This window comes from Oncorhynchus tshawytscha, linkage group LG13 (genome assembly GCF_018296145.1).
Source record: "Oncorhynchus tshawytscha isolate Ot180627B linkage group LG13, Otsh_v2.0, whole genome shotgun sequence".
Lineage (NCBI taxonomy): Eukaryota > Metazoa > Chordata > Actinopteri > Salmoniformes > Salmonidae > Oncorhynchus > Oncorhynchus tshawytscha.
Genome location: NC_056441.1, coordinates 94,050,482 through 94,062,945, shown reverse-complemented (window position 1 = coordinate 94,062,945; position 12,464 = coordinate 94,050,482). Strand labels below are relative to the sequence as shown.

Here is a 12,464-nt window from a genome sequence, read left to right as displayed (position 1 = left end):
TCTGTCAGGATGGATGGGGAGCGTTGCTGCACAGCTATTTTCAGGTCTCTCCAGAGATGTTCGATTGGGTTCAAGTCTGCGCTCTGGCTGGGCCACTCAATGACATTCAGAGACTACACCCCCCCTGACCAAGGCCCTTCTTCCCCGATTGCTCAGTTTGGCTGATTGACCAGCTCTAGGAAGAGTCCTGGTGGTTCCAAACTTCTTCCATTTAAGAATGATGGAGGTCACTGTGTTCTTGGGGACCTTCAACGCTGCAGAAATGTTTTGGTACCCTTCCCCAGATCTGTGCCTCGACACAATCCTGTCTCGGAGCTCTACAGACCTCATGACTTGTTTTTTGCTCTGACATGCACTATCAACCGTGGGACCTTGTATAGACAGGTGACAGCCTTTCCAAATCATGTCCAATCAATTGAATTATTATTATTATTATGATTATTTCTCACCCATTTAACTCCCCAAGTTCATGTTGTCCAATTGATAGAGTCTTGTCCCATCGCTGCAACTCCCATACGGACTCGGGAGAGGCGAAGGTGGAGAGCCGTGCGTCCTCCGAAACACAACCCAGCCACTGCTTCTTGACACATTGATGCCCACTTAACCCGAAAGCCAGCTGCACCAATGTGTCAGAGGAAACATCGTGCACCTGGCGACCGTGTCAGCGTGCCTTGCGCCCGGCCCTCCACAGGAGTAGCTAGTGTGGAATGGGACAAGGACATCCCTGCCGGCCACACCCTTCCCTAACCCGGACGACGCTGGGCCAATTGTGCGCCACCTCATGGGTCTCCTGGTCGCGGCTAGCTGCAACAGAGGATTCAAACCCAGAATCTCTAGTGGTACAGCTTGCACTGCGATGACCACTGCACCATAGACCACTGCACCATAGACCACTGCACCATAGACCGCTGCACTATAGACCGCTGCACCATAGACCGCTGCACCATAGACCACTGCACCATAGACCGCTGCACCATTCAGGAGGCCCCAATCAATTGAATTTACGGGTGGACTCCAGTCAAGCTGTAGAAACATCTCAAGGATCAATGGAAAAAGGATGCACCCGAGGTCAATTTAGAGTCTCATAGCAAAGGGTCTGAATACTTATGTAAATAAGGTATTTCTGCTTTTAATACATTTGCAAAAATTTCTAAAAAACTATTTTCACTTTGTCATTATGGGCTATTGTGTGTAGATTGAGAAAAAAACATATTTAATCCATTTAGAATATGGATCTACTGTGACAAAATGTGGAAAAGTTAAGGGGTCTGAATTCTTTCTGAATGCGCTGTATTAAAACATTAGTATTACTATGTGTTTTATATATTTATATATTTATATATTACTTATTCTCTCCTGTAAAGGACATTTCAATTAAATTAAATAACTACATTGTTATGGATTTTGTGAAGGCTGAACGCTGAGTGCCATTATTCATTATAGTAAAGATAATAATTGAATGCTAAATTATAATTATTTCCTATTTATTGCCTTACCTTCCTACTCTTATACACACTGTACATCGATGTATTTTCTATTGTGTTATTGACTGTATGTTTGTTTATGTGTAACTCTGTGTTGGTGTTTTTTGTCACACTGCTATGCTTTATCTTGGCCAGGTCGCAGTTATAAATGAGAACTTGTTCTCAACTGGCCTACCTGGTTAAATAAAGGTGTTCTCAACTGGCCTACCTGGTTAAATAAAGGTGTTCTCAACTGGCCTACCTGGTTAAATAAAGGTGTTCTCAACTGGCCTACCTGGTTAAATAAAGGTGTTCTCAACTGGCCTACCTGGTTAAATAAAGGTGTTCTCAACTGGCCTACCTGGTTAAATAAAGGTGTTCTCAACTGGCCTACCTGGTTAAATAAAGGTGTTCTCAACTGGCCTGGTTAAATAAAGGTGTTCTCAACTGGCCTACCTGGTTAAATAAAGGTGTTCTCAACTGGCCTACCTGGTTAAATAAAGGTGTTCTCAACTGGCCTACCTGGTTAAATAAAGGTGTTCTCAACTGGCCTACCTGGTTAAATAAAGGTGTTCTCAACTGGCCTACCTGGTTAAATAAAGGTGTTCTTGGCCTTGGTTAAATAAAGGTGTTCTCAACTGGCCTACCTGGTTAAATAAAGGTGTTCTCAACTGGCCTACCTGGTTAAATAAAGGTTAACTGGCCTATGGTTAAATAAAGGTGTTCTCAACTGGTATATTTCTCAACTGGCCTACCTGGTTAAATAAAGGTGTTCTCAACTGGCCTACCTGGTTAAATAAAAGAAAATAATCTATATTTTCCTGACATTATATTGAGTCAAGATAATGTAGCCTGTATTTTTCTATACTAAGAGCCATATGCAAACACCTAAATACAATGACGACCCAGAGTCACTGTTGTCTGAAGGTTTTTTTAGTTATTGACTTTAGGCACGGCTCATTGCACCCAAGTCTTGTTAACCTTCAATGAAAATCAATCCATCTGAAGGTCACACAACCCCGTATGTCACTCAGTGAATCACACTGTCATGTGTATCAACGTCAACACAGAGACTCAGTGAATCACACTGTCATGTGTATCAACGTCAACACAGAGACTCAGTGAATCACAATGTCATGTGTATCAACGTCAACACAGAGACTCAGTGAATCACAATGTCATGTCAGTGAATCAACATGTCAACACACAGAGACTCAGTGAATCACACTGTCATGTGTATCAACGTCAACACAGGGACTCAGTGAATCACAATGTCATGTATCGGCAGGCAGGCAGGGCAGGCAGGCAGGCAGGCAGGGCAGGCAGGCAGGCAGGCAGGCAGGCAGGCAGGGCAGGCAGGCAGGCAGGCAGGCAGGCAGGCAATAGAGGAGACAGTGAGTAATATACGTTAATTCAAACAAATGAACACATCTTCATCACAACACACACACACTGTACATATACAACACACACAAACACACTCCCTGAACAGACCAAGGTTGTTTGGTTTCAGACCTCTTCTCTTTCTCCCTCTTCACCTCCAACTGGTATGATACATTTTCTATGGGAGTGGGATAGTGTCTTTCTCCATGTGGAGAGGAACGAGCTAGACGATTGAAAGGGCTGATGGCTTGAAATGAGGAGATAAATTCAGCCTTCAACTATTGACTACAGTGGAGTAATGGGTAAACCCCCACACACACACACACACACACACACACACACACACACACACTCTCTCAGAAACAAACACACACATAAACACGTGTCTCTCCCTCTCTGATACACACACCCCATCAGGGTTCATCATCCCTGTCCTAATGGGAATGATTCTCCCCATTTTCATCCCTGTCCTAATGTGGATGAATCTCCCCGTTCTCATCCCTATACTGAGGATGAATCTCCCTGTTCTCATCCCTGTACTGAGGATGAATCTCCCCGTTCTCATCCCTGTACTAAATGAGGATGAATCTCCCTGTTATCATCTCTATACTAACGAGGATGAATCTCCCCGTTCTCATCCCTGTACTAATGAGGATGAATCTCCCCGTTTCCATCCCTGTACTAATGAGGATGAATCTCCCCGTTCTCATCCCTGTACTAATGAGGATGAATCTCCCCGTTCTCATCCCTGTACTAATGAGGATGAATCTCCCCGTTCTCATCCCTGTACTAATGAGGATGAATCTCCCCGTTCTCATCCCTGTACTAATGAGGATGAATCTCCCCGTTCTCATCCATGTACTAATGAGGATGAATCTCCCTGTTCTCATCCCTGTACTAATTAGGATGAATCTCCCTGTTCTCATCCCTGTACTAATGAGGATGAATCTCCCCGTTATCATCTCTGTACTAATGAGGATGAATCTCCCCGTTCTCATCCCTGTACTAATGAGGATGAATCTCCCCGTTATCATCTCTGTACTAATGAGGATGAATCTCCCCGTTCTCATCCCTGTACTAATGAGGATGAATCTCCCCGTTCTCATCCCTGTACTAATGAGGATGAATCTCCCCGTTCTCATCCCTGTACTAATGAGGATGAATCTCCCCGTTCTCATCCCTGTACTAATGAGGATGAATCTCCCCGTTATCATCTCTGTACTAATGAGGATGAATCTCCCTGTTCTCATCTCTGTACTAATGAGGATGAATCTCCCTGTTCTCATCTCTGTACTAATGAGGATGAATCTCCCTGTTCTCTTTCTGATGGGGATGAATCTCCCTGTTCTCCTCCTGTCCTGATATAATTTACAAATAATGCATTAACCCCTTGGTTAGACTGACAGGGTAATGTTTCAACCCCTTGGTTAGACTCTGGCAAGGTAATGCATTAACCCCTTGGTTAGACTCTAACAGGGTAATGCATCAACCCCTTGGTTAGACTCGGACAGGGTAATGCATCAACCCCTTGGTTAGACTCTGACAGGGTAATGCATAAACCCCTTGGTTAGACTCTGACAGGGTAATGCATTAACCCCTTGGTAAGACTGACAGGGTAATGCATTAACCCCTTGTTAGACTCTGCCAGGATAATGCATTAACCCTCGGTACACTCTGAAAGGGTAATGCATTAACCCCTTGTTAGACTCGGACAGGGTAATGCATTAACCCCTTGGTTAGACTCCGACAGGGTAATGCATTAACCCCTTGGTTAGACTCCGACAAGGTAATGCATTAACCCCTTGGTTAGACTCTTGACATGGTAATGCATCAACCCCTTGGTTAGACTCTGACAGGATAATGCACTAACCCCTTGTTAGACTCTGATAGGATAATGCATTAACCCCTTGTTAGACTCTGACATGATAATGCATTAACCCCTTGTTAGACTCTGACAGGGTAATGCATTAACCCCTTGGTTAGACTCTGACAGTGTAATGCATTAACCCCTTGGTTAGACTCTGACAGGGTAATGCATCAACCCCTTGTTAGACTCTGACAGGGTAATGTGGATGCAGAGAAGTTAATGGAAGCTGACCATATGCATGTATGTAGTAGAGGGGCTGATTAACAGGAGCTGATATACCAGTGTATCAGTATATTGAATGAATCGATACCAGTATTCACTTAAAGGGATACTGCAAGATTTTGGCAATCAAGCCCTTTTCCTGCTCACCCAAAGTCAGATGAAGTCAAGGATACCATGTTATACCATGTCTCTCCGTGCAGTTTGAAGGAGGTTAAGGTAGTTTGTCGGTCCCGTTGTTTAACTAGCATTAAGCACAATGATTGGATTGTACATGTGTGAAACGTACTCCTCAGCCTGCAGTGTCACCACTTGCTCCAACAAACGGTTAACTTTTCGATGGTGACGACTGCTTTGAGGCTTCAGGAGGACTGTTATGTGTGCTAGCAAGGCAGAGGTCCTGGGTTCAAGGCTCGTGTGAGCTGAATCAGGAGGGAACTGTAGTCGCTAGGCAAGAGAAGTCCTTTATACCAGCATCTGGCTCTGGGTAAGTAGAAAAAGGGATTCATTGGCAAAATATCCCATTTCCCCTTTCCGTTAATTAGAAAACATTTGCACAGTTGGCATTTACATTTCTGACACGTTTACCAAACTAACTACTAATGCTAAAGGTAGGATGCAGTTTATCATGTTATCATCACCTACCATATCATTACCATACCATATCACCTACCATGTCATTACCTAAAGCATTCTGTCTGATGTCAGTTGCTTCTTCTCTCCTGCTTATATATGACAGTGACACACGATGATGATGTTTATGTCTAGATCAGAACCGTGTCAATACTCCTATCTATGGTCACATCACTGTCTCTCAATGGTTGCGTTTGAATGGCACCTGATTGCCTATTCACCTCATTCGGTACATAAGGCTCTACATTTTGATGGACAAAAAAGCAATGCAATGTATAGGGAACAGGATCCAATTTAAGATGCAACCATGTGATGTTTGAAATGAGCAGTTGGAAAAACAAATACTGCAATTCCCTTTCTCAGTTGTCCCTGTCCCTGGCCAACTACCAGGTATCTGGAGAGACAGGCCCTGTCCCTGGCCAACTACCAGGTATCTGGAGAGACAGGCCCTGTCCCTGGCCAACTACCAGGTATCTGGAGAGACAGGCCCTGTCCCTGGCCAACTACCAGGTATCTGCAGAGACAGGCCCTGTCCCTGGCCAACTACCAGGTATCTGCAGAGACAGGCCCTGTCTTCTCCTCAGCATACCACCCATGCTCTTCCCCATTCTCCAGCTAGGTAGAGAAATACAGATAGGTGCAGTGTAATGTGTTGTTTTACAGGGTCAGTCATAGTAGTGTGATAGGTGTTGTTTTACAGGGTTAGTCATAGTAGTGTGATAGGTGTTGTTTTACAGGGTCAGTCATAGTAGTGTGATAGGTGGTGTTTTACAGGGTCAGTCATAGTAGTATGATAGGTGTTGTTTTACAGGGTCAGTCATAGTAGTATGATAGGTGTTGTTTTACAGGGTCAATCATAGTAGTATGATAGGTGTTGTTTTACAGGGTCAGTCATAGTAGTATGATAGGTGTTGTTTTACAGGGTCAGTCATAGTAGTATGATAGGTGTTGTTTTACAGGGTCAGTCATAGTAGTATGATAGGTGTTGTTTTACAGGTCAGTCATAGTAGTATGATAGGTGTTGTTTAACAGGGTCAGTCATAGTAGTATGATAGGTGTTGTTTTACAGGGTCAGTCATAGTAGTATGATAGGTGGTGTTTTACAGGGTCAGTCATAGTAGTATGATAGGTGTTGTTTTACAGAGTCAGTCATAGTAGTATGATAGGTGTTGTTTTACAGAGTCAGTCATAGTAGTATGATAGGTGTTGTTTTACAGGGTCAGTCATAGTAGTATGATAGGTGTTGTTTAACAGGGTCAGTCATAGTAGTATGATAGGTGTTGTTTTACAGGGTCAGTCATAGTAGTATGATAGGTGTTGTTTTACAGGGTCAATCATAGTAGTATGTTATGTGTTGTTTTACAGGGTCAGTCATAGTAGTATGATAGGTGCTGTTTTACAGGGTCAGTCATAGTAGTATGATAGGTGTTGTTTTACACGGTCAGTCATAGTAGTGTGATAGGTGTTGTTTTATAGGGTCAGTCATAGTAGTGTGATCGGTGTTGTTTTACAGGGTCAGTCATAGTAGTATGATAGGTGTTGTTTTACAGGGTCAGTCATAGTAGTGTGATAGGTGTTGTTTTACAGGGTCAGTCATAGTAGTGGGATAGGTGGTGTTTTACAGGGTCAGTCATAGTAGTATGATAGGTGTTGTTTTACAGGGTCAGTCATAGTAGTATGATATGTGTTGTTTTACAGGGTCAGTCATAGTAGTATGATAGGTGTTGTTTTACAGGGTCAGTCATAGTAGTATGATAGGTGTTGTTTTAGAGGGTTAGTCATAGTAGTGTGATAGGTGTTGTTTTACAGGGTCAGTCATAGTAGTATGATAGGTGTTGTTTTACAAGGTCAGTCATAGCAGTATGATAGGTGTTGTTTTACAGGGTCAGTCATAGTAGTATGATAGGTGTTGTTTTACAGGGTCAGTCATAGTAGTATGATAGGTGTTGTTTTACAAGGTCAGTCATAGTAGTATGATAGGTGTTGTTTTACAGGGTCAGTCATAGTAGTATGATAGGTGTTGTTTTACAGGGTCAGTCATAGTAGTATGATAGGTGTTGTTTTACAGGGTCAGTCATAGTAGTATGATAGGTGTTGTTTTACAGGGTCAGTCATAGTAGTATGATAGGTGCAGTGTAATGTGTTGTTTTACAGGGTCAGCCAGTGTAGTACGGCGCCCCTGGAGGGTGGAGAGGGAGAGTAGAGGGGAGTGGGAGAGTAGAGGGGAGTGGGGAGAGTGGAGTGGGAGAGTGGAGAGGGGAGTGGGAGAGTGGAGAGGGAGAGTGGAGAGGGAGAGTGGAGAGGGGAGAGTGGAGAGGGGGAGAGGGAGAGTAGAGAGGGAGAGTAGAGAGTGGAGAGGGAGAGTGGAGAGGGGAGAGTAGAGAGTAGAGAGGGAGAGAGAGAGTGGAGAGAGAGAGAGTGGAGAGAGAGTGGAGAGAGAAGAGGGGGAGAGAGTGAAGAGGGAGAGTGGAGATGGGAGAGGGAGAGTAGAGGGGAGAGAGGGAGAGGGGAGAGTAGAGAGGGAGAGGGGAGAGTAGAGAGGGAGAGAGAGAGGGAGAGTGGAGAGGGGAGGAGAGGGGGGGGAGAGTGGAGAGGGAGAGTGGAGAGGGAGAGTATAGAGGGAGAGGGAGAGTGGAGAGGGGGAGTAGAGTGGAGAGGCAGAGTAGAGAGGCAGAGTAGAGAGGCAGAGTAGAGAGGGAGAGTGGAGAGGGAGAGTGGAGAGGGAGAGTGGAGAGTGGAGAATGGAGAGGGAGAGGGAGAGGGAGAGTAGAGAGGGAGAGGGGAGAGTGGAGAGGGAGAGGGAGAGAGAGTGGAGAGTGAAGAGGAGAGTGGAGAGGGGAGAGTAGAGAGGGAGAGGGGAGAGTAGAGAGGGAGAGTAGAGAGGGAGAGTGGAGAGTGGAGAGAGGGAGAGGGGAGAGTAGAGAGGGAGAGTAGAGAGGGAGAGTGGAGAGTGGAGAGAGAGAGTGGAGAGGGGAGAGTGGAGAGAGAGAGTGGAGAGGGAGAGGGGAGAGTAGAGAGGGAGATTGGAGAGGGAGAGTAGCGAGGGAGAGGGGAGAGTAGAGAGGGAGAGTGGAGAGGGAGAGTAGAGAGGGGAGAGTAGAGAGAGAGGGAGAGGGGAGAGTGGAGAGGGAGATTGGAGAGGGAGATTGAGAGAGAGAGTGGAGAGGGAGAGGGGAGGGAGGGAGGGGAGAGTAGAGAGGGAGAGTGGAGAGGGAGATTGGAGAGGGAGAGTGGAGAGGGAGAGTGGAGAGGGAGAGGGGAGGGAGAGTGGAGAGTAGAGAGGGAGAGTGGAGAGGGAGAGTAGAGAGGGAGAGTGGAGAGGGGGAGTGGAGAGGGGGAGGGGAGAGAGGGGAGAGGGGAGAGGGAGAGGGGAGAGGGAGAGAGGGAGAGAGGGAGAGGGAGAGAGGGAGAGGGAGAGAGGGGAGAGTAGAGAGGGGAGAGTAGAGAGGGAGAGTGGAGAGGCGAGAGTAGAGGGGGAGAGGGGAGAGGGAGAGTAGAGAGGGAGAGTGGAGAGTAGAGAGGGAGAGTGGAGAGGGAGATTGGAGAGGGAGAGTGGGGAGGGAGAGTGGAGAGTGGAGAGGGAGAGTAGAGAGGGAGAGTAGAGAGAGAGAGTGGAAAGTGGAGAGTAGAGTAGAGAGGGAGAGTAGATAGGGAGAGTAGATAGAGAGAGTAGGGAGGGAGAGTAGGGAGGGAGAGTAGAGAGGGAGGAGAGTAGAGAGGGAGAGTAGAGAGGGAGAGTAGAGAGGGAGATTAGAGAGGGAGAGTAGCTAGGGAGAGTAGAGAGGGAGAGGTGAGAAGCGAGGGAGAGTAGATAGGGAGAGTAGAGAGGGAGAGTAGATAAGGAGAGTAGAGAGGGAGAGTAGAGAGGGAGAGTAGATGTGGAGAGTTGAGGGGGAGAGTAGCTAGGGAGAGTAGAGAGGGAGAGTAGGGAGGGAGAGTAGATATGGAGAGTAGAGAGGGAGAGGTGAGAAGCGAGAGGCGCTAGCAGTGACAACAACCTATAGACACACTCCTCTGTCTGCTTCATGGAATGCCATTTTAATCAGGTTCCATGCTAAGTAGATGTCTGTAGACCTTGAATGATTCTCCTGTCTTGCCTTTGGCGTTTCTCATTTCAAGAGAGAGAGGGAGAAGATGTTTGAGAGAGAGAGGGAGAAGACGAGTATCTATTTAAGCCTGTATGAGACCAGTACAGGTTGTTACAAGCATTTCTCAGGTGTCAAGTACAGAGAGGTCGGACTTAGATTTTTAATTAGTTAGCACACACAGACACAGCAACACACACTCACACGGAAACACACACTCACACGGAAACACACACACACACGGAAACACACACACACACGGAAACACACACGGAAACACACACAGACACAGAAACACACACACACGGAAACACACACAGACACAGAAACACACACACTCACACGGAAACACACACACACACACACGGAAACAGACACAGACACAGAAACACACACAGACGGAAACACACACAGACACAGAAACACACACAGACACAGAAACACACACTCACACAGAAACACACACTAACTTGATATTGTTTTTGAATCCCTCTCTACTTGTCACACAGATACTGTAATCACACACACTAACTTGTTGTTGTTGACTCTCTGCCTGTCACACAGATACTGTAATCACACACACTAACTTGTTGTTGTTGACTCTCTACTTGTCACACAGCAGTCCTCCACGGTGGACCTGATGATCAGAAGCATCCTGCTGAAGCATGCTGGGAAATACGGCTGCCGGGCTCAGACCAGCGCCGACACGGTGTTGGCTGAGGCTGAAGTCCTCGTTAGAGGTGAGCTCCTTATCTCTGGCCTCAACTACAGGTCTATGATAAAATGTGTCCTAAATTACACCCTATTCACTATACACTGAGTGAACAAAACATTAGGAATGTTTTCCATGACAGACAGACCAGGTGAAAGTTATGATCTCTTATTGATGTCACTTGTTAAATCCACTTTAATCAGTGTAGCTGAAGAGGAGGATGACTGGTTAAATAAGGATATTTAGGCCTTGAGACAACTGAGACATGGATTGTGTCTGTGTGTCGTTCAGAGGGTGAACGGACAAGACATGTCGTTTCATCTTCTAATGGTTGAGGTGGGAAATGGACTGATGGCACCCTATTCCCTATTTAGTGTGTTACTTTTTAACAGAGCCCTATGAGCCCTGGTCAAAAGTAGTGCACTATTAGGGTGTCGTTTGGGATGCAACCTAGATCTGTGGTTAGGGGACACCTTCAACCCTCCTCCTGATATTATCACTCAACCCTTCACTGGTTGCCCCCTTGCTACAACACCCACGGAGGGCTGTGATACGGATCACTGGTTGCCCCCTTGCTATGAAGGGCTGTGATACGGATCACTGATTGCCCCCTTGCTATGGAGGGCTGTGATACAGATCACTGGTTGCCCCCTTGCTATGGAGGGCTGTGATACAGATCACTGGTTGCCCCCTTGCTATGGAGGGCTGTGATACGGATCACTGGTTGTCCCACTGCTATGGAGGGCTGTGATACGGATCACTGGTTGCCCCTTGCTATGGAGGGCTGTGATACAATCACTAGTTGCCCCCTTGCTATGGAGGGCTGTGATACAGATCACTGGTTGCCCCCTTGCTATGGAGGGCTGTGATACAGATCACTGGTTGCCCCCTTGCTATGGAGGGCTGTGAAACAGATCACTGGTTGCCCCTTTGCTATGGAGGGCTGTGATACAGATCACTGGTTGCCCCCTTGCTATGGAGGGCTGTGATATGGATCACTGGTTGCCCCCTTGCTATGGAGGGCTGTGATTCGGATCACTGGTTGCCCCCTTGCTATGGAGGGCTGTGATACGGATCACTAGTTGCCCCCTTGCTATGGAGGGCTGTGATACAGATCACTGGTTGCCCCCTTTGCTATGGAGGGCTGTGATACAGATCACTGTTTTCCCCCTTGCTATGGAGGGCTGTGATACGGATCACTGGTTGCCCCCTTGCTATGGAGGGCTGTGATAAGGATCACTGGTTGCCCCCTTGCTATGGAGGGCTGTGATACAGATCACTGGTTGCCCTTGCTATGGAGGGCTGTGATACAGATCACTGGTTGCCCCCTTGCTATGGAGGGCTGTGATACGGATCACTGGTTGCCCCCTTGCTATGGAGGGCTGTGATTTGGATCAGTGGTTGCCCCCTTGCTATGGAGGGTTGTGATACAGATCACTGGTTGCCCCCTTGCTACAACACCCACGGAGGGCTGTGATACAGATCACTGGTTGCCCCCTTGCTATGGAGGGCTGTGATTCGGATCACTGGTTGCCCCCTCGCTGTGGAGGCCTGTGATACAGATCACTGGTTGCCCCCTTGCTATGGAGGGCTGTGATTCAGATCACTGGTTGCCCCCTTGCTATGGAGGGCTGTGATTCGGATCACTGGTTGCCCCCTTGCTATGGAGGGCTGTGATACGGATCACTGGTTGCCCCCTTGCTATGGAGGGCTGTGATTCGGATCACTGGTTGCCCCCTTAATATGGAGGCCTGTGATACGGATCACTGGTTTCCACGCTATGGAGGGCTGTGATACAGATCACTGGTTGCCCCTTGCTATGGAGGGCTGTGATACAGATCACTGGTTGCCCCCTTGCTATGGAGGACTGTGATACAGATCACTGGTTGCCCCCTTGCTATGGAGGGCTGTGATACAGATCACTGGTTGCCCCTTGCTATGGAGGGCTGTGATACAGATCACTGGTTGCCCCCTTGCTATGGAGGGCTGTGATACAGATCACTGGTTGCCCCCTTGCTATGGAGGGCTGTGATACAGATCACTGGTTGCCCCCTTGCTATGGAGGGCTGTGATACAGATCACTGGTTGCCCCCTTGCTATGG

At 47.1% G+C, this 12,464-nt stretch overlaps 1 protein-coding gene across 1 annotated transcript in view; it reads left to right on the top strand.

The window, feature by feature from the left end:
* Positions 1 to 12,464, top strand: part of cntn5 (contactin 5) — a 471,145-nt gene that overhangs the window by 315,510 nt on the left and 143,171 nt on the right. Inside the window, exon 14 of the mRNA XM_042296548.1 lies at positions 10,270 to 10,390. Coding sequence (XP_042152482.1) covers positions 10,270 to 10,390 — 121 coding nt within the window. The remainder of the gene's footprint in view (positions 1 to 10,269; positions 10,391 to 12,464) is intronic.